At 54.0% G+C, this 21,054-nt stretch overlaps 1 protein-coding gene across 2 annotated transcripts in view; it reads left to right on the top strand.

Annotated features, from left to right (window-relative positions):
* Positions 1-1,732: 1,732 nt before the first annotated feature.
* Positions 1,733-21,054, top strand: part of Col16a1 (collagen type XVI alpha 1 chain) — a 51,430-nt gene continuing 32,108 nt past the window's right edge. For both annotated transcript variants that reach the window (XM_029476771.2, XM_029476770.2), the window contains exons 1-34: positions 1,733-1,928; positions 3,454-3,560; positions 5,480-5,554; positions 5,642-5,759; positions 6,682-6,805; positions 7,084-7,350; positions 8,005-8,085; positions 8,208-8,333; positions 9,006-9,059; positions 9,344-9,370; positions 9,845-9,880; positions 10,790-10,816; positions 11,841-11,903; positions 12,145-12,186; positions 12,274-12,318; positions 12,399-12,434; positions 12,803-12,865; positions 13,156-13,200; positions 13,288-13,383; positions 13,568-13,606; positions 14,056-14,100; positions 14,331-14,366; positions 14,757-14,867; positions 15,226-15,261; positions 15,481-15,516; positions 15,591-15,674; positions 15,936-15,980; positions 18,702-18,737; positions 18,877-18,921; positions 19,204-19,335; positions 20,012-20,047; positions 20,267-20,374; positions 20,654-20,776; positions 20,880-20,933. In XM_029476771.2, coding sequence (XP_029332631.1) covers positions 3,488-3,560; positions 5,480-5,554; positions 5,642-5,759; positions 6,682-6,805; positions 7,084-7,350; positions 8,005-8,085; positions 8,208-8,333; positions 9,006-9,059; positions 9,344-9,370; positions 9,845-9,880; positions 10,790-10,816; positions 11,841-11,903; positions 12,145-12,186; positions 12,274-12,318; positions 12,399-12,434; positions 12,803-12,865; positions 13,156-13,200; positions 13,288-13,383; positions 13,568-13,606; positions 14,056-14,100; positions 14,331-14,366; positions 14,757-14,867; positions 15,226-15,261; positions 15,481-15,516; positions 15,591-15,674; positions 15,936-15,980; positions 18,702-18,737; positions 18,877-18,921; positions 19,204-19,335; positions 20,012-20,047; positions 20,267-20,374; positions 20,654-20,776; positions 20,880-20,933 — 2,364 coding nt within the window. In that variant the 5' untranslated portion in view covers positions 1,733-1,928; positions 3,454-3,487. The remainder of the gene's footprint in view (positions 1,929-3,453; positions 3,561-5,479; positions 5,555-5,641; positions 5,760-6,681; positions 6,806-7,083; positions 7,351-8,004; positions 8,086-8,207; positions 8,334-9,005; positions 9,060-9,343; positions 9,371-9,844; positions 9,881-10,789; positions 10,817-11,840; positions 11,904-12,144; positions 12,187-12,273; positions 12,319-12,398; positions 12,435-12,802; positions 12,866-13,155; positions 13,201-13,287; positions 13,384-13,567; positions 13,607-14,055; positions 14,101-14,330; positions 14,367-14,756; positions 14,868-15,225; positions 15,262-15,480; positions 15,517-15,590; positions 15,675-15,935; positions 15,981-18,701; positions 18,738-18,876; positions 18,922-19,203; positions 19,336-20,011; positions 20,048-20,266; positions 20,375-20,653; positions 20,777-20,879; positions 20,934-21,054) is intronic.

Raw genomic sequence — 21,054 nt, 5'->3', positions numbered from 1 at the left:
TGCCCACCCCCATTCCCTACAGACCCTGTCCTCTGCTAAGGATCCCAATAATGAAAATCGCAGCAAATATCTCTCCTCTTACATGCCAGAGCATGGTTAAGCATTCTCACAGATGTTAATGAGTTTCCTTTAACAAAGCTACACGGGCAGCTGCAGGCATCTCATCTCACAGATGTGCAAATGGAATTAGAGATAAAAAGTAGATTTGAACCAGGCCTACTGGGTACCAAGCACTTAGGAGGCTGAGGCTGGAGGGTTGAAAGATCTAGGCTTGGCTGGGTGTGCTGGTGTGCATCCTTAGTCCCAGCCTTCTCTAAGCAAGGGGGAGTCTGTGAGTTCAAGGCCAGCCTGGTCTGCAAAGGGAGTTCCACGACAGCCAGGGCTACATAGTGAGAACCTATCTTAAAAATAGAAAGTTCTAGGTCTGCTTCCGTTACAGACCAGCTCAAGGCCAGCCTGAGCAACAGAGCGGTCTGGGTTGTTTGTTTGGTTGTTTTTTTGTTTGTTTGTTTATTTGTTTGTTTTTGAGACAGGGTTTCTCTGTGTAGCCCTGGCTGTCCTGGAACTCACTTTGTAGAGCGGGCTGTCCTTAACTCACAGAGATCCACCTGCTTCTGCCTCCTGAGTGATGAGATTAAAGGCAACAGGCTGCCACCACCAAGCATGTGTGTGTGCACCTGCACAAATTTACATATCACACACACACAGACACACACAGACAGACAGACAGACAGACACACACACACATACCACTATACCACCAAGGGGGGAGCATTAGCCTAGAATATGCAAACTCTAGGCTCAATATCCAGTTAAAAAGAGAACAAAACCAAGTTTGAGGGCCATGGAGATGGCTTAGTAGGTAAAGGTGCTGGCCACCAAAACTGACCACCTTAGCGGGATTCCCCCAGAACCCCTATTGTGAAAGGAGATAGCTAACTCCATCAATTGTTCTCTGGCTTCCACACATACAACATGGGATTTACAACTATGCTTGTGTACACGTTCTGCGCATACACATACAAAATAAATTAATTTTTAAAAAAGTCTTCTTAAAGCAGGGAGCAGGGAGGGGGCAGGGGGCAGGGATCTGAGTTTTTCCAACCTCCTGGAGTCCTTCTGTAGAAATGAGGACAGAACAGAAGGAGTTAATTTAGCACAGGGTTGGGGAGTGGTGTTCTATCCCCTCCTCCCAGTGCAAGCAGAGGTTCTACAGCCTAGGAATGCTAGGCCCAGGCACTGGAAAAAGCTGACCACCAAGGCTTGGTCAGCAGCCACGTCGCGGGTTCCACGACTATGGAGGAGGGGTCCCTAGCCCTCTCCAGCTTTCTGGGGTCTCAGCCAAGGAAATTAGGGGGGGCACGAAGGAGGTCCCGTAAACTCCGGGCCTGATCCTGGGCGCGCCTAGCCTGGCCTCCCTCCCGCCAGCCAGCCAGCCGCAGGCGCCCCTTCCAGGGCAGCTCTGGGCACGCAGGGTCCCGCCTTGCCCCGCTCACCCGCAGGCTCACCTGGCTGGGGAAGCGGGACGGGCGGGCCCGGGCGCAGGGCCAGGCCAGGAGCGCGGCGGTGCAGCCTAATGGCCAGCGCCTCCGCAGCCGCCGAACCCTCGCGGTCTCCCTCCTCCTCCAGCCTGGCGGGCCGGCCCAGCTGTGTTCCATTAGCCTCTTGGCAGGCCCCCAGCCCCCTGGAACCGCCCTCTTCCCTCTCCAGGAGCGGCCGGCAGTCCCGGCAAGCAAGCGTGTGTGTGCGCGCGCGCTGCGCTGCACTCAGTCTAGAGAACTCGGGACGTGGAAAAGCTGGGGTCAGCGCAGACTGGCAGGGAGAGATCGAGGATCCTCCTGTGGGCCGTGGACCCCTGGCCCTGCTTTCCATAGCTGGCAGCCTTGGGGCTGCCAGGATTGCTCAGTGAAGGGCTCCGCGGGCCGTTGGTAAGTGGGCCAGCACTGGGCTGCTTCTCCCTCTGAGCTGAAAGGGCATATTCTGCTACTGACTCGCTATGTGACCTGGGGCAAGTGGCTAGCCCTCTCTGAGGGCCTCAGTGCTCTTTTCTGCCGTGGGGCAATCTGGAAACTCCATGTTGGTGCTGCTGTCTCTGCCTCCATCTGTGTCTGTGTTGAGGGGGGCGGGGTCTCCTCGGAAGCATCTCTCTAGTTCATCCCTACAAGCCCTCCACTCAATCTGAGGCCTGGGAGTAGGAGCCAGAGTGGTGAACATGTTGAGCCCATCTCTATGTTCACGCCTCCACATGCACCCACATGCTGCTCATAGTCGGCTACCTTTCCACTGGCTGTCAGGAAGGGAAGGTCAGGCTGGGGTTGGAGAGTGGGGGATGCACACCCCTAGGATGGGAGATGACTGAGGTGGGGGCACAGATCCATCCCAAGAGTCCAGCCTCACACACACACACACACACACACACACACGTGCATGCGTGAAGGCATCCTTTATTCTGTATCCAGCAATAAGGGAGATAAGTTAGCATGGCACCGTACAAAATCGGACTTGCCTAAGAGAGTACCAACAGAAGAGCCTCCTGGGGGATGCTCATAGTCTGGCTCTGGACAGGAGCATGTATGTAAACTGGGCTTATCAGTTCTCATGTCTCTTAGTGCGCTTGCCTGTAGCTAGGTTTGATTGCACAGTCCCGGCACCTATGTGCCTATAAGCCTATGTGTATTGTATTGATACACATGGCTTTGTGTGCTCATGATCTGCCTGTCCTGGAAGGGGCCAGATGATATATGACTCTGCTGGCCACTTGCTGAGCCTGCATTGATTTATCTGGGCCCATCCATCAGGGTTTAATAAAACGAAAAGACGAGCATCCATCAGCGGGAGAGGTTGGCAACGGGGTCCTGAGCCCTGATGACCTGCTCTCCTGCCACTGTACACACAAGGGGAAGCTTTCTTGGCCCATACACAGCCCTGTGATCTCTGCCAAGAGACTCAGTCCAGTCTTCAGCCCCTGACCTTGTGGGTGCCTGGCAGGGCTAACCTGGGCTCAGCTGAGCACAGCTCTCCAGGTATTGGGCCACTATGCACCAGTGCAGAACACAGCTGTTAAAGTCCTGGGATTTGTCCAAACATTTTTGATAAATTGCCTCTGCTCACGGCCCCTTGCTTGCTCTGCCTCTGTGGTCTTTTAGAACCCTCTAGACCTCTCCTCAACCCAGCGGCAAGCTCCTGACATAGCAGAAGCTGTCTGGGCCTTGCTTCTGTGCTTCAGCTAGGCTTGTGCTCAGGCTGGTGAGTGTCTAGGGCATACCGGTGGTTAAATATTTTCTTTATTACTACTGCCCAGATTCTCACCCCAGGCTTGTGTGGGGCCTCTGAGAGGAACTGACGCCAAGCCCTTACCCCTGCAGTCCCTGGTACGCGGGTCCCACAGAAGGCTGTCACTTACCCACACTTTTAGGCACTCTGAAGCCCCCCCCCCATGTCTCTGGTTGTCAGGTGCTGAGGCTGCAGCTGATCTCTCTGGACCAGCATGTTGGCATCCTGGGCTCCCGGCCTGTGGATGCTCGGGCTCTGGACCACCTTCAGCCATGGGACAAATATAGGTGAGCTGACACAGGCCTACATCTGACTCCCTGAGATGCTGGGGTCTTTGCACATACGTGACCATGTATATCTCAGCCATTTGGCATTTATGGGCAAGTGTAGGGGTGGAGCTCAGGTGAGCTCAGGCGGTGTTTACATACATGAGCCTGTGTGAGTGAGTGAGCTGGTGTGTGTGTGTGTGTGTGTGTGTGTGTGTTGTCTCTGTGTGTCTCTAGTTTTGCAACTTGAGAAGCTCAGTACATGCATCTGTATGTACTCCTGGGTCTCTGGGCAGTGGGGAGGGAACAGGCTCCCTCTGAGGCACATCTTTACATTTCTTGCTGTCTAGTGAGAGGGGAAAGAGCAGAGAACCACACTCTCCCTCCAAAAGGCAACACTTCCGGAAAGCTGCCCAGCCCCTCTGTTCCTTCTTATGGTCAGGACTCCATCCTCCAGGCATAGGCTCCTCCTTTGCACTAGCCTGGATCTCTGATGACTGCCCACCCCATGGCTCAGCCTCTGGACAGGGAGAGCGTGCAGCTTTCCAGGGCTCAAAGCCAAGGGAAATTGACCAGGCAGTCTGCCTGGCCTTGCTGGGTGCCCTCTGGGCTCGGTAGCTGCATCACCTATCCAGGAAGGAGCCATACTCTTAGGGTCCAAGTCCAGGCATCTGGGGTGTGTGGGACTGCTATTGTATGCGCATGTATGTGTGTGCACCATGCATATGTGTACATGTGCGTATGTGTGTGTGTGCGTGTGTGTGCGCACACACATGCACATGTGTTTCTGTGTGTGTGTTAAGAGTTTTTCCCTCCTCTCCCTCACTGGGTCCCTTGGAGGGCCTGGGGCAGAGGATTTCAACATCTGTAAGGAATCTGGGCCCATTGCCAAGGGTGAGTCACCCATTGCCTGGGAGATGCTGAAGACAGTGATGGTCTTTCCGGCCAGACTTGGGGGTGGAGATTCCAGTGGGTCACTGTGCCCAGGGACACAGAGCTCTATCTTTCAGCTAGGCTGGGCAGAGGGTTGGCTATCTACTGGAAGGAAGGTGAATTGACTGGCTTGGCCTGGCTTTCCCATCAGCTTTTCTGGAAGGGCCATTTGATCTTAGCCCCTGTCTGTTTGATGTAGCACCTCCCATCAACATTTCTGGTCCCAGGAAGAGGGACACAGCCTCAGGGAGAAGGAGGCTCATAGCCACTAACCTGTCCCTTTGGGACTTTAGACTTGTGCCCTTGTTCAAAAGCTGATAGCGCTTTTGAATAAGTCTTGTCTGGAGCCTAAGGCGTGATGATGCCCGTGAGCTTGTGGTCCTCTCAGCCTCTCCATTTCTTTTTGTTGTGTCACTGGCTGGGTGTGCAGGGGAAAAGCTATTGGATTTTCTACTTTGAATATGGGGAGTAGAACACCACCCATTGCCCAGGACACGTGTGACATTGCACGTGGCAGCCCTGCGGGCATGGGATGCATAGCTCATGCGTGTATAGTCATGTATACACCGCTGCATGTAGCACCAAGGGTGCCCGAAGCTCATTTCCTCTGTTCCTAACTTAGGAATAACACTAGAAAGAACACGAGCACTCTCCCCACTGCCTGGGCTCTGACCCACCTAGCATTTCTTGTTTCTTTCACTCCCTGTCATAGTCCCGGCCCCAGCTGGGGTTGTTGGGAGACTGGGGTCCCCGGACTCTGGTCCTGTTCTGCTGTTGATTCACTCAGCAGCTTTGGGACAGGTCCCAGATCTCAGCCCTCCCTGCTATGTGCTGGGTTCTCCCTGGGCAGCCAGGGTCAGAGGCCAAGTGTGAGCACAGCATTAAGGCAAACTAGGTTAAAGGTCCTGAAGAAAGACTATGGACATGTCCCCTCCTGAGAATTCCGGGAGCTCTGCTGGGCAGTCACCCTCCTGAGTTCCTAATGCCCCGGGCCAACTCTGTCCCAGGTGAGCAGTGCCCAACTTCACAGCAAGAAGGACTCAAGCTAGAACACAGTAGTGACCCATCAACCAACGTGACTGGTGAGTGTAGCCTCCGCCAGCCCTTACCCACTTCCTGGAGTAGCCTGTGCTTCTCCTCAGCTGTGCTTCTCCTCTGGTGTCCCAAAGGCTTCAACCTAATCCGCCGACTGAACCTCATGAAGACATCTGCCATCAAGAAGATCCGCAACCCCAAGGGGCCACTCATCTTGAGGCTGGGGGCTGCCCCACTGACCCAACCAACTCGGTAAAGGACTCTGGAAAGCCTCCCAGAGTTCATACTGACCTCAGCTACACCCCAGGAACTCTGGCCCTAGAGGCTGTTTTGGGTACCCTCCTGCTAAAACTCTACCTATTGTCCACCACTGGGCTTGCAGGGTGGGCTTTTTGTGTGTGTGCTGCCTGGAAACCCAGCCTGGATCTCACAGGCAATGGCAGAACCATGTTTAAATCCCACAGTCACCCTGAGAACCCTAGGGTGATGTCAAGAGCCTGTGTCTATGTGAGTGTTACCTTGCGTGAAGTCTAACTTGCAGCAGCCGCTTGGCAGTCTGATTCTTGCTGGCCAATGTCTCTTTGTAGCTGTGTTCATACAGAACCCTTGGTCTCTTTCTCAGCATCTCTCCTTCCACCCCAGGCTTGTACACCATGCTGGCTTCTTTGGGAGCCCCCTTGCCAAAGTTGGAATGTAATGCTGAGATAGAAAAACATTTAAGTTATTTATTATGTTGTATGTGTGTTATGCCTGCATGTTATGTATGTGCACACCACATGCATGCAGTGCCTAGAGAGGCCAGAAGGGGGCATTAGATCTCCCGAGACTTCAGTTACAGATGGTCTGAGTTGCTCTCTGGGTGCTGGGAATCAAACCCTGGTTTTCTGGGAGAGCAGCCAGTACTCTTAATCACTGAGCCATCTCTCCAGTCCTCTGAGATGATAATTCAAGGATGCTGTTAATGCTCTCCTGCCCCATCAGACCCCGTGAGGCTTCACGGGGTCAAGCTCCTCCATCTGTCACCCCTGGCTATCCCAGGAGCCGGCCAACCCTCAGCATCTGAGCAGAAGATGCTAATATGTTAGGATGAACGTGTGTATGTTTTGGGGGTGTGAGCTGTGCTTGTCGCCGGCAGACTCGTCAGTTCTGAGTGCCCTCTCTTTTTCCACCACAGACGAGTGTTCCCTCGAGGCCTCCCAGAGGAGTTTGCCCTGGTCCTGACAGTCCTTCTGAAGAAACACACCTTCCGGAACACATGGTACTTGTTCCAAGTGACTGATGCAAATGGGTACCCGCAGGTGAGTCCACCCCTTCCCTCCCCTAGTCCTTGGGCGATGGTTGTATTAGTCTAACTCAGCTTCTATTCAAACTTGTGGCTTCTGGGCTTCTCCGCTCCATCGAGAGACTAAGCCCAACGCCCAGTGCCCAGTGCCCAACGCATGCTCTCAGGATGCTCTTCTCTGTGATCCAGGCAGCTTCCTCCCCTCCTGTGAGATGAGCTTGAGGCCCCAGCTTTGCCAAGCTATGCCTCTAGAGCTCTGAATCTCTGTCCTTTCTCTTTCCCAATTTGTCACAGATCTCCTTGGAAGTCAACAGCCAGGAGCGGAGTCTAGAGCTCCGGGCACAGGGCCAAGATGGTGACTTTGTGTCCTGCATCTTCCCAGTGCCCCAGCTCTTCGATCTGCGTTGGCACAAACTGATGCTGAGCGTGGCAGGCCGTGTGGCCTCTGTGCATGTGGACTGCGTCTCAGCTTCCTCCCAGCCTCTGGGGCCCCGGCAATCCATCCGGCCTGGGGGACATGTATTTCTGGGCTTGGACGCTGAGCAGGGCAAGCCGGTTTCAGTGAGTACTGGGTCCTGGGTTTTGCTCCCACCTCCCAGGGAGCCGTGAGCTCCTGAGGGTGTGTTTCAGAGCCATCGCCTTAGCTATGTGGCCTAACCAAACTAATTTAACATTCCAGACCCTCCACCACCCAGGTTCTATATGTCTCCGGCATGTTCCTCGAATCTCTCTATTGAGTCTCATCCATCCTAGTCTGATGGATCACCTACCAAATTTGCATATTTGCACCTTTGCTCACACTTCTTCCTTTACCTGCAGTACTTTTCCTTGTATATTCATTTACAGGACGGGCCCTGTTTGAATGGAGCCCCCTCTTCCTGCCCACCTCCCACCTCCTCCATCTTCCTCTGGGAATATTCTCTCTCTCTCTCTCTCTCTCTCTCTCTCTCTCTCTCTCTCTCTCTCTCCCTCTCTCCCTCTCCCTCCCTCCCTCCCTCCTTCCCTCCCTCCCTCCCTCCCTTCCTTTCTCTATTCCTCCCCCCTCCCTCCTCTCTCTGCTTTTGGCAACAGCTCTATTCTTGATGGCCTCCCCCGACCAGCCTGGAAAGACCCTAAAGTCAAATCCTGGGGCGAAGACGTCTTTGAGCTTCTTTAGGGACCATGGGAGAGTTCTTTGATCATCTGAAATAAGATGAACTCGTGTGTCCCCTGCAGTTTGACCTTCAGCAGGCGCACATCTACTGTGACCCGGAGCTGGTACTGGAGGAAGGCTGCTGTGAGATCTTAACGGGAGGGGTGAGTAGTTGGCTCCTAGCACATGCTGCGCTGGAGAGGGGGCAGCCTGCACAGGGACGGCAGAGGTCTGAGGATGCATCTACCTCTGTGCTGACCCTGGCTACCTTTCTCCCACATGGCAGTGTCCCCTAGAGACCTCCAAGTCACGCCGGGACACCCAGAGCAATGAGCTCATTGAGATCAATCCTCAGACAGAGGGCAAGGTCTACACCCGGTGTTTCTGCTTGGAGGAACCTCAGAACAGCAAGGTGGGCTAGCAGGGGAAACTGTCCCACCCCTCACTTGGCTGAGGCTTGCCACCAGGTTCAGCTGACCATGTGCCTAGGCTGGGGAAGTCCCCCAAATGTGGACTCAATGTAGGTCTTACCTTACGGAACTCAGAGAGGCAGAGAGAGAACCCGTGGAATAACCCTGTCTGCTCCTCGTTGGCACTGACCGTTATGCTGCCCTGTTTCCGACTTGTTAATGCATCCTGTGGAGGGCGGGACCCCATTTGCGGTTTCTCCTGTACAGGGATATCTGGGCTCAGAGACCAGGCTGTCCTGGGCTCTGGGCTTGCTCACTTTCCTAGCACCATGGCCAGCCACCCTGTCCACTCTCAGGTTCTTTGAAGATGGCAGGGGAACTTCTTCCTTCCCTTAGCCCCACCCTCAGGCTGGGCAGTGTCCCTGCCTACCCAGGCAGCATGCCCAGCCTTTGGCTGCAGAAACACAAGATCCCATTCATTCAATGCCTGTTTTCTACGACATCACATGGGGGGGGGAAGGGTGCCCGTGGGGGCAGCCTCAGGGGCCTGAGCAAACCCTTGATGATCTGGGAGGTGCCAGATGCCAAACTGAAAGGGGTGCCTGGCATCCATGTGCTCTGCCTGGATGCCCCATTCCAGCACAGACCCCAGAACCGTCCCTCTGTCTGTTCAGGTGGACGCACAGCTCATGGGAAGAAGCATCCAGAAAGCAGAAAGGGGGACAAAGGTAGAGATGGCGGCCAAGGGGGTGAGCCCACGGTGCCCTCTGTCTGCCCTGCATTCCCTCTTTAAAACCCTTGGAAGAGATGCTGTACTCCCACTCCCTTCCTGCCCGGACAGAGCTTGGCTGCACAGTGCCAGCTCTGAGAAGGGGAGACAGACTGGGCGGGACACAGTACTGGGCATTCTCTAGAGAGCTGGCTCCTGCCTGCGCTTGTACAGGGGCTTGGAGCAATGTTTGGTCCCAGGTTCCTCTCCCACTCCCATACTCCCATGCCTCCTTTTTCTCAGGTCCACCAGGGGACTGAAGTCAATGAGGTGAGCCTTCTGTCTGCACTGGACTCTAGGACTCTGGGAAGCAGGGGGGGGGCATCAGTACTCCCTCCTTGGATAAAGGTTTGAGGCTTGGAGCCTAAGGTGTGGTGGTGATGGATAACGGAAACACCCAACATTCCAGAGGGCCCAACTCTAGGCCTTGATTGCCCTGGATTGTAGGGTGGAAGTCCAGGAAGTCATTCCTGCTGAGTTGGAGGCCATGGGTATCATGGGGAAAATATGTCTTAGCTGCAAAACCCTTCTTCCCTGACATACTGTGTGGCCTTGAGCTTGTTACTGTTTTACTGTTTCTGTCGGCTTTCTTTTGTTCCTTTTAAAGAGGTGCTCTTTGTACCTTGAGGTGTGTGTGTGTGTGTGTGTGTGTGTGTGTGTGTGTGTGTGTGATGCACACTTGTGCTGGGCAGGGCTAATCTCAGAGGCCCAGAATTGACCTGCAGGCCTGTTCTTCCTTTTCAGTGCCCACCCTGTGCCCACAGTGCCCGGGAGAGCAATGTGAGTCAATGAAGGAGCCAGTCTGGGAGTGGGTGTTGCCTGGAGTGGACTGGAGCTTCCTGGTAGAGGACAAGGGGGGCTTTGTTCAATTTCCCATCACTCCCTGCCTGATTCCCAGAGCTAGGCTTGTCCCCACCCCTAAGCCCACCAAGCCAGGGCTGCCTTGAAGGCAGCACTGGCCCTGACGTCTCAATGGAGTGTTGTGATCTAGGGTGGTGGCCTGAGTAGGGGATGGGGTCGGGGGAGAACAGGACTCAAGACCTTGATTGCTGATTTCAGCTGTGCAGTTGCCTCCAGGCCTCAGACCCACTTTGATCACAAGGTACCATATGCCACCTTGGAGACATAGAGCAGGGCAGGAACAGCCCAGTGTCACACAGCTTAGAGCCTGGACATCCTCCTCTCCTCCTCCAAAGCTAGCCTAGCCCAGCTTTCCCACTGGGAGTTGGAAGGACAGGGTTTGGGGCTCATATGAGCCATCTGGTACCTATTGTGCCCCTTCCATAGGCATCGAGAGTTACTGTGTTTTGAGCATCCATTCACAAAGGGCATGGACCTCCTAATTCTGGGGGGGGGGAGCTTAGAAGTACCCACACTTCTTCCAGCCAGCCTGCCTCTTTTTCTACCCAGTCTCCCATCAAATCCCAAATGCACTGGGGTTGCCATGGCAACTGAGTGACCATGTTAGCCTAACAATTTGAGGTGGGGCTGGCCAAAAGCAGGCAGATTGGAGAAAGTAGACCCCTAGGTTGGCTTTATAGCCTTGAAAAGTAGTGTCAGCATGCTGATTGGCCTAGGAGGCAGACCTGGACTCTGGTCATGTTGTGTAAACCCAGCTGATTTCCTTGCTCTCTCTGGGCCTCGGGTTGCTCCCTGAAGTTCAATATTCTTGTCCTTCTGTTCCCTTAGGTCACACTTGGTCCCTCTGGCCTCAAGGTAAGACCTAGAAGGGGACAGAATTCTCCTATCTTCCCTTGGTGACTGTGGTCCTTCCCACTTCATGTGGCTCTTGTGGTCTTGCATTTATAGCAGAACTATCCCCCAGTGTGTGTAAGCTTGTGTTAGAACCAGTGGGTTGTGTGTATAGAGTCCAGAACTACCACCTGCTGAGGCCCTCTGGGTACCAGGCCCTGTGCCCTGTGTGTGCAATACTAGGAGGCGAGTGCTCCCCTTTAGCATCTGAGGACTCACTGTGTCAGCCATAGGTCCCAGTGATCGTGTGTGGGTGTGCCTGTAATGTTCTGGAACACACGTCTGCTGGTCTGCACCCATGTGGCCACAGGCTGAAGACTGAGCCCATGTATATCTGCAGGCCTAATGGGCCTCAAGCTTGTGGGTGACGGGTGAACATGGCTCACGTAGGCGAATGCTGTGTTTCCTTTGCTGGCTGTGAGCATGGGGGCTCTGCCCATCATATTGCTGACAGCACCCCGGCTTTTTTTGCTCATTCCTGGAGACAGGTGTGGCATCGTTTCTATTTTACTGATGAAGAATCTGAGTCTCAGGGAGGTGACCCTGCCTCTGCCCTGTGTCCTGTGTTAGCAAGCACGGGGTTCGAGCTCAGGAAACTTGACAATTAGCTGTCATGGGCTTATGTCATCCTGCATGTCTACGCAACATATCCACGTGCTGAGGATATGCTGTTGTGTTTGCTAATGTGCATGCCCATGGGTGTGGGGGAAGGGATACTCCCTGCGTGAGCCCGTAGGTTTGCCAAATAGCCTTTTGGTGTGTATGGAGTCCATGCACTGTGTGTAATGAGTGCATGGTGTGGGGGGTAGAAGGAGGGTTTGTGTGTGCGTGTGCACGTGCACATGTGCGTGCGTGTGTGTGTGTGTGTGTGTGTGTGTGTGTGTGCACGCGTGCATTTGCAGAGTAGATGGGTGGAGGCAACCAGGGGTGGGGAGCCCTTTTTGCAGGCTCTTTTTTGGCACAGGCATCATTCTGGTTTTACCCACAGGGAGGGAAAGGCGAACGAGGCCTGACTGGACCATCAGGCCCCAAGGGAGAGAAGGGAGCACGGGTAAGTGACCTAACCGAGTCCACATCAGGGCCTCTCCCACCTAGCTGGGGGGCTTCATGGGATGTAAACCAGCAACCCCTCCTCTCAGAGGGAAGCTGGTCACACGGGCGTTTGGACAGGGTTCTGTGGGGGCTAATGTGCAGAAGCGTCTATTCTAGGGTTACCTGGGTCTTTCCTAGCAACGGGGTTTTGTGGACTCCCCCAGAAGGTCCTAGCTTTGACCCCTATTCCTTACTCACAGGGCAATGACTGTGTTCGAGTGTCCCCTGACGCCCCACTTCAGGTAAGACTGACTGGGAGGTAAGGCCTGCTTCAGGGCTAAGACAGGGCCATTCTGGCCACTTAATACCCCCCTTGTCTCTTTTGTCAGTGTGCAGAAGGCCCGAAAGGAGAGAAGGGAGAATCGGGGGACTTGGTAAGCCTGGGACCCGCCACAGGGCAGGACAGATCCTGGGTTCAGCCTCATCATTCATTTGTACCCCCTCCTCATCTTAGGGACCCCCAGGACTCCCAGGACCAACAGGCCAGAAGGTAATAACAGGCTTATGTTTGGAGGGGTGGGTGCGTGGATGGACCCCAGGCCCTCCATTCAAGAGGAGAGAAGTCCCTAGAAGATGATGAGAGTTGGCAGGGTTCACTGCCCCTTCCCCATCCCTTCTAGTCTCCTGCCTGGTCCAAATACCCATCACATCTAGAAGGGAATGCCTGCATGCTTGTCAAATGAGAGGTCCAGATGGCTTGGAAGTTCTTTCTGTTGTCTGCCCTCCTGTGGAAGGCTCTCTTTTTTAGAAGAGGCAGAGTCAGGGAGGGGGGACTCTGGAAGGCGCTTGCCCCTCCCCCGACAGAAACGATCCTGCTTCTTTTCCTCAGTCCTGCTCTCTTGTCTCTTCCTTCTCCAGGGCCAGAAAGGGGAGAAGGGCGATGGAGGCCTCAAAGGACTGCCAGGAAAGCCAGGACGAGATGTATGTGGCTGGGAACCCCTCCCTAGGCCTCAGAATGCTAGAATCTAACTCAGAGATCCACCCTCCTCCTCTTGGCCAAGGAACTGAGGTGCTATGTCCCAGGAGGCGTAGCAAAGCGGGTACAGATACTGAACCCCACCCTTTGACATTTGTTGGTCTCAGGGCACCAGGTTAAGGTCTGGCACTGGGGGAGGGAAGGTGAGGGGGGTACAGGTGGGTAATTACCCTCCTGTCTCAGTGGGGCAGGTGCCAGGATCCTGGTTGTCCCTACCTGGCCCTCTTATCCACAGGGCCGGCCAGGAGAGATCTGTGTCATTGGACCCAAAGGGCAGAAAGTGAGTCGCAGGCCTGGATGTGGGAAGGGGCGGGTGGTGTGGGTAGTAAGGTGGTGCCCCTCTCATACTCACTTACCTGTGTGACAGGGAGACCCAGGCTTTGTTGGGCCTGAGGGACTGGCAGGAGAGCCTGGGCCACCTGGCCTCCCTGGACCACCTGGGATAGGACTGCCTGGGACTCCTGTAAGTGTCCCCTCACCTGTCCTGCTGCCCTCTCTGGAGACCTTTGTCTCCCCCACCACCACCAGGGTGGGGCTGAGTTGGGGATGAGACCCAGTCCAGGAGTGCAGGTTGGAGGGTGGCTTAAGACAAAACTGATCACCATGCTGTAAAGAGGAAACTTATATCACCCTGTTTCTGCCATCAGGGAGATCCAGGTGGCCCACCAGGCCCTAAGGGAGAAAAGGTAGGCACAGGGGTGTCATTGACACGGGGTGGGGTGTGATCATGCAGTGTGCATGCCAGGAGGTGACCAGGCGATGGGCTGAGAGCGGCTCAGTTCAGCCAGGGTGTATGGGGTGGGGTGGGGGGTTGTCTCTACTCCAGTACTAGCTGGGGTGGGAGCCTTGGCCATGGTGAGCAGCCAGTTACTGGAACTGGAGCAGTCAGTCTGTCTATCTATCTGTCTGTCTGTCACCTCCTCCTTGTTGTACTAGGGAAGTATATTTAGAGCCCATGTCACCTCTTATCTTTTTCCAGAGCTAGGCACACAGGTAGACAGGCAATAGGAAGAAAGGGTTTATCCAGCCAGTGGTCCACACTGAGATGGGAGGCTCAGCTGAGGGTCAGAATGAAGGGGCAAACAGGCAAAGGTCACATCAGTGGGAGCCTCCCCTTTAACCCTTCCGATTACAGGGCAGCTCTGGAATACCAGGAAAGGAAGGCCCAGGAGGGAAGCCGGTGAGTGACCACAAGCCCACCATGCCCAGATCTGCTATTCCAGAGTCTCCAGGGGGAAGGGCTTGGGTCCTCAACTCCTTCCTGACATACCAATATACCAGAATACCAAACCCTGTGCCCAGCCTTAATGCTCCATGCTTCTCTCTCTCTCTCTCTCTCTCTCTCTCTCTCTCTCTCTCTCTCTCTCTCTCTCTCTCTCTCTCTCTCTCTCTCTCTAACTTTTCCAATAGGGGAAGCCAGGAGTGCCAGGGACTAAGGGAGAGAAGGTAAGCTCCTTGTGTGGCTGCCCTAGATTGGGTTGAGTTGGGAACAGGTGTGTGTGTGTGTGGGGGGGCAGGGTCAGGCAGATCCAGACCCTGTCTCAGGCATCTGCAGGGTCTCTGAGCATGGTGGGCCATTTAGCTTCGCTCTCAGCCCAAATCTCATGTCTGTCAATAGGGTGCATGTATCTCCCCTGGCTTGCTTTGAGGACATAGTTCCAGGCTGTCGGGGACTCCTTTCCTGAGTGAATGAGTCACTTGGATAGGCAGCCCCTGCAGTTGTCCTGTTGTCTGCTTGGATGATGGGAAACACCTAAAACAGGTGTGACAGAAGCCTTCGTCTTGCCCCAGGTCTCGGCCCCACCCTAACCTCTTGTGGTTCTTCTCTTCTGCTAGGGTGATCCCTGTGAAGTGTGCCCAACGCTGCCTGAAGGGTCCCAGAATTTTGTGGGGCTCCCTGGAAAACCAGGGCCTAAAGGGGAACCAGGTGATCCTGCTCCAGCCTGGGTGAGTGCCCAAGTGGCCACTGAGGAGCATATGTACAAGACAGATGCAAGACAGTCAGAGGACTGGCTGCTTCTCAGTACCACTGAGATTACTGAGTGTAGCCTAGATGGGATTTGAACCATAGAGCTTGGCGTGGGCTAGAGTGTCATCCAGGTTTCCATGGCAACCTCCCAGAACTTTTCCCCGAGGGACTCTAGGGTATCCTTTGGGCAGGGTAGGGTGGAACCACGTCTTACTGTAAGTGAAGCTTGGCTAGGTTTGGATATTGGGTAGAGAAATGAAAGGAAGTGGTGAGGGCAAGGGTTAAGGTCCTAGTCCAGCCTTCTCATCCTACTCCTTCATATACCCTCTCTTTCAGGAGGGCCAAGGAACTGTGGGACTGAAAGGTGACCGGGTATGTAAATAACTTTCTAACGTGGACGTTTAGGCTGTTGTTTCCCTTTTTGTTCTATGGGTTGATGGGCACTGCCTCTGGTGTGAATCCATCAGGAATGGGGCAATTTAAAGGGCATATATGTGATGTGTCACCCTCTGTCCTTAAATACAGCTGGAGCAATTTGGGCTGTCCCAATTTTCCTACCTTAGCCCACGAACCATTTTTTTTTCCTTGCAGGGAGATCCAGGCATCCAAGGAATGAAAGGAGAGAAGGTGAGGCGCCCCTGTGCCCTGGTCCTCGCCTTCCGTCCACTGAGATGATTCTGACTGCTCTCTTCCTTCCCTAGGGGGAGCCCTGCTCATCCTGTAGTCCAGGGGTCGGGGCCCAGCATCTTGGGCCCTCTCCTGGACATGGTTTACCTGGTCTTCCGGTGAGTGACCTGCCCTTGGCATACTAATGACTGTCCTGGCTCTTTGGGTCCCATGCTTTGGGGCAGGGACCAAGAGGTCGCCACAAAGCAGGCTGCACTCTGGTACTTTCCTTCATCCCCGTGCTAGACTGCTACTTGTAAAGTAGTAACTGACTAGCGGTCCCTCGTTCCTTTCTCTTGCTGGGTGGACACCGGGAGCTTGGAGGGGTGTCAGGCAGGGATGCTGTAACTCCATCTTGATGTTTTCTGTTTTGTTTTAAGGGCACATCTGGAATTCCTGGGCCAAGAGGCCTGAAAGGGGAGAAGGTGAGGTCTGGGATAGATATCAGGGGGCACAGGCAAGGCAGGGGGAGAGGCACGGGAGACAGCCCTGGGAGGCAGGGATCAAACTGCAGCTTCACAGACAAAAATATCCATCAGGGTTTCCCTGAGCAGAGTCAAGGAATTTAGTTCTAAGAACCTCATGTGCTCCAAGAGAATTCCTTAGTGTTGTATTTTTAATTTAATGATAATCTAAAACGATTAAGCACATCCAAGACTACCTTAAAGCAAAATAATATTTAACTCTCCTTTCTACTTATTACGTGACAGGCACAGTTCCAAGCCTTGTGCATGTTTCATTGTCCCAAGTTTTAATGGAGTACAGTTCTCTACTATTCCCATCTTCTGGATGAGGAAAAAGAGACAGAAAAAGGCCCAGGGAATCTCCCAGTGCCTTGTGGGTGTTTGAGCCTGGGGAAGTCTGGCTCCAGAGTCTATGATCTCCACTACTTGGCTGGTTGGCTGGACTTGGATGCCCATGTTCACATTTGTATTCATGATTGTTCTAGATTTCTAGTAAAGGGTTGCTCAAATGAGGGGCTCTGTGGATGCCAGTGCCCAAGTGGGAGACACATTGGGGGTGGGGTGGGGCGGGGTGGGGCAGGGTATGTGTGTGGGGGGGTGTTCAGATTCACATGGTATTTCTCAAATGGAGTTTTAGTACCCATCCCAAACCCTGCTCTCCTTCCATTAGTGTGTATGCTGTGCCCATGTGTGCGTGCGTGTGTGTGTGTGTGTGTGTGTGTATACATGTGCACGTGTGGGTATGCATGCATGCGAGTGCATGCTACTGAGTTTGAACCAGGATCTAGCACATGCTTTGCAAGCACTCTACACTGAGCTGCGTCTCCTGCTCCATAGAGACTTAAGGAACCCTTATTTTACCCTTTATTTTGAGATAGGGTCTCACTAAGTTGCCCAGGCTGGCTTTGAACTCACGATGTACCTCAGACGGGCCTCGACCTGTGATCCTCCTACCTACCCCTCCTTAAGTAGCTGGCTTAGAGGCCTGTGCCACCAAGCGTAACCAGCCTTTTCTATCCCAGCAAATCGCATAACCCAAATCCCCAAAGCCAATGTCATCCTTCACTCCTTTCCCCACATCGTTTCCCCCTTCATCCCACCCCAGACACAAGTCCCAATGGTTCTGCCACATCTCCCTCGGATCTCCCTGCTTCTCTCGCGGGTGCCCCTGGGTCCCCATGGTCTCACTCCTGATGGCAGTGACCTCCTCTGGCCTGCATGTGTCTACTGTGGCCCTTCAACAGCCCATTTATAGCCGAGCAGTTAGTGTGCCTTTGTAGAAAGAACCGCAGGGACAGAACTTCCTGCTTACACGCCTTCTGGGACTTGACTCCGTGCCACAGTCCTGCTGGTCCTCATTCTGAGCATCTTCTCTCCTGGATTCCCCTCCTCCTCTGTGCCTTCCTTTGCTTTCGCCAGCAGAACCTCCTGCCACACACACACACACACACACACACACACACTGGAATATGTGGAGACTGTTCCCACCTCCAGACTTCACTCCTGTAGAAACCCAGAAGGCTCCTCCCCACCTCCTTCCAATGGCTGGCCTCATTCTCATCTGTCTGATGATCACGGTCCTACCCCGGACGACCCATATAAACGGGATTCCTTCCTGGTCTACGTCATTACCTCGTTTCCTTCATCACACTCGTCACCATTTAAGGTTACTCTTTTAAAAGCTCCAGCCATAAAGCGCTTGCCTTGTAAGCGTGAGGACCTGGATCTGAATTTCCAGCATCCACCGAAAAAAAACCAGGAACCGCAGCACTGTGGGTGAGGAGACCCACGGAACCCTGGAGCTCACTGACCAGTCAGCCAAGAGCTCACAGCCTGGAGCTCACTGACCAGTCAGCCAAGCTGAACTGCTGAGCTCTCGGAGGAGAGTGGGGAGAGATGGCTCAGCGGGCAAGAGCACCGGCTGTTCTTCCAGAGGACCCGGGTTCCATTCCCAGCATGCACATGGCAGCTCACAGCTGTCTGTAACTCCAGTTTCAGGGGAATCTGACACCCTGACACAGGCAAAACACTAATGCACATAAAAATAAAAATAAATAAATTAAAAAGTGGAGAATGATTGAGGAAGATGCCTGATGTCAACTCTGGCTGCTACCCATGTATACATACAACACACACGCACGCACATGCACACACACACAGCTGAGAATATACTTCAGCTGGTAGAGTGCTTGCCTGGTATGTTCAAATTCCTGAGCTTGATCCCCAGTACTATATAAACTGGGCAAGGTGGTGCACACCCAAGGCAGGAGGATCAGAAATTCAAGGTAGCATAGAGTTACTTTTTTGTTTTTATTATTATTATTTTTGTAAGAAAGCTCTTAAGTGTGCAAGGTCCGGGAGGCATTTTTGCCTGAGATGTTCACATTCATAGCACCTAGCCCAGTGCTCAGGGCCAAAGGGCATTTGATGAACAGCTCTTGGAGAAAAGACTATTCGATCTCAGTCTGGGTAGCATGAGGCCAGGTCTGGGCTTCTGGGACAGGAGCTGGTTTGTGGAGACATAGCTTCAAGACTGTGGTCAGGGGTCCCTGGGGGGTTGGGAGGAGTCCTAATCTCTGAGTCTCACTTTCCCTTGCCAGTGGACATCCCAAAGGTCCTCTCGTGTACCTGCAGGTCTGCCCTGTTTCCTCTTTAACTTTGTGCTCTCTGCTTGGCCCTCAGGGTAGTTTTGGTGATACAGGACCGGCTGGAGTTCCGGTAGGTATTCTTCAGGTGGCAGTGGCTCAGGGGAGGGCATGGTGGAAGGAACTGCTCTTCACAGGGGAACTGAGAGGCTTGGCTGGGCTGCATAGGCTAGGCGGGTTCTGGGCATTGGCTTATGTGGTTTCTCATGCAGGGATCACCAGGACCAATGGGACCAGCTGGCATCAAAGGGGCAAAGGTCAGTCTGGGGCATCCCTTGCAGGTTGTCAGGGCACACCTCTGAAGAAAATGTCTCTTTTCTGGCCCGTTCCACTCCAAATCTTGGGTCCCCTGCAGTCTGTGGGGGTAAATTCTGGCTCTTACTGGTATGGCCTTGCTTCTGTCTTGCTTCGTCCAGGGCTCCCAGTCTCTCCTGAGACATCCCTCACTTGGTCGATGTGCCACTTTGGAACGTTCTGCAGCCCTGGATCCCAAGCCTCAGGTTGCAGGAACCCCTTAACCCAATATCCTTGCTCTGCAGGGGGAGCCGTGTGAGCCCTGCACAGCCTTGTCTGGGCTACAAGATGGGGACATACGTGTGGTTCATCTGCCCGGCCCAGCTGGAGAGAAGGGAGAGCCTGGGTCCCCGGGCTTCGGGCTGCCTGGGAAGCAGGTAAATTTTGGAGATGGTTGTGGACAGGATGCACGAAAGAGCAATGGTGCCCACAGCATCTCCAGACTTCTTGAGCAGCAGGGCCAAGTAGGATGAGATCAACACCTTTGTGTCTAGCGCAGCCTGCGTGCATCCCTTATACACACTTCTGTCCTTCATCCTGGGACATAGAATGGTGAAACCTTAGCAGAGCTGGGTTCCAAGCTGGTTCTGATTTAAAAAAAAAAAAAATCTTTGACTTGAGCAAGTTTCTTTTGTTCTCTGTCCATCTGGGTCCTGTCCTTCGAGGTGAACTCAGTCATGATTTGGGTGAAGCCCTGAGCGGCACACAAGGGACTCCGGAGAAATGGCAGAGTGGCTGTGGTATGATAGCTGCTGCTCCAATTGTGACAGCAAGCACTGGCCCAGCCGAAGAGTAACCTCACAAGAACTCTATGGTGCAGAAACCCACACTGCTTTATCCGCCTCGTTTGACAGATGGGGAAACTGAGGCTAGATAAGGGGATAGGTGAGGTGATCTGCCTAGGTCATACAGGCAGAAGTGTCTCCAACGGTAGACAGGTTCCCTAGCCTTGTGTCTCACAGTCGGCCACATCCTCTCTGGGTTTCCCACAGTGCTGGGTACCCAGGGGTGTTCATTCTGAGGGAACCGGGGCTGAGACCATTTTCTCCTCAGGGTAAAGCAGGAGAGCGTGGACTCAAGGGGCAGAAGGTGAGAGAATGTGAACAGGCATAGAGGTGGGTGGGTACCCTGGTCGACATATAGTACAGGCCTCTATGCCCACTCCTCCCTCTCCCTCCTCCCTCTTCCCCCTCTCCCTCCTTCCTCTTCCTTCCTTAATTGAAAATACATTTTAACGGAATATATTCTGATCTGTTTTCCCCCAAACTCCTTCCATATCCCCTCTACCTTAAACACGACTCCTTACAGGGGGATGCTGGGAATCCAGGAGACCCTGGAACACCAGGCATCACGGGGCAGCCTGGGATATCTGGAGAGCCTGGGATTCGGGGTCCTGCAGGACCAAAAGGAGAAAAGGTCGGTGGGCCAGGCGTGGGAGAGGAGTTTGTTGCGTGGGCAAACAGAAATCAAGGGGCCTTTAATGTGTGGTACTGCAGAGAGTCTCAAGGGAGACCGGGGCATTAGATTCCACAGGCGCTTTACTGCAGCTTGGAGTACCTGGGATCTATTTTGTTTTCTCGGCGAAGGAGTGGCAGGAGAGGGGTGGGGCTCTCAGAGGCTGCAGGGGGCCCCTTTGCAATGCCCCCAGGCCTGGCATTCAGACCTAGCTCACAGGCTCCCCCTGTCTCTGACCAGGGTGATGGATGCACTGCCTGCCCTAGCCTGCAGGGGGCGTTGACCGATGTATCGGGACTGCCTGGGAAACCTGGCCCCAAAGGAGAGCCAGGTCCAGAAGGTGTGGGCCGTCCCGGTAAACCAGTAAGTGCCATTGGTTCATCCTCTCACCCTTCCCTACCGGCGTGTTGCTTCTCTAGCTGCCCAACACACCAAGGGTATCCATGGGTTCCCTTGTACCTTTTAGGGCCAGCCTGGTCTACCAGGAGTTCAAGGGCCCCCAGGACCAAAAGGCACTCAGGTTTGTGTTTTTCCCTGGTGTTTTTCCGGGGAGGGGGGCGGGGGGGAAGGAGGAGGAAGATGGGGAGGAGGAGGGGGAGGAGTGGGGGGATGGGAACTGTGAGACAGAAAGCCTGGAATGA

This window comes from Mus caroli, unplaced genomic scaffold (genome assembly GCF_978045245.1).
Source record: "Mus caroli unplaced genomic scaffold, Mus_caroli_1 scaffold_6, whole genome shotgun sequence".
In the NCBI taxonomy this organism is placed as follows: domain Eukaryota; kingdom Metazoa; phylum Chordata; class Mammalia; order Rodentia; family Muridae; genus Mus; species Mus caroli.
This window is presented reverse-complemented; position numbering and strand designations above follow the sequence as displayed.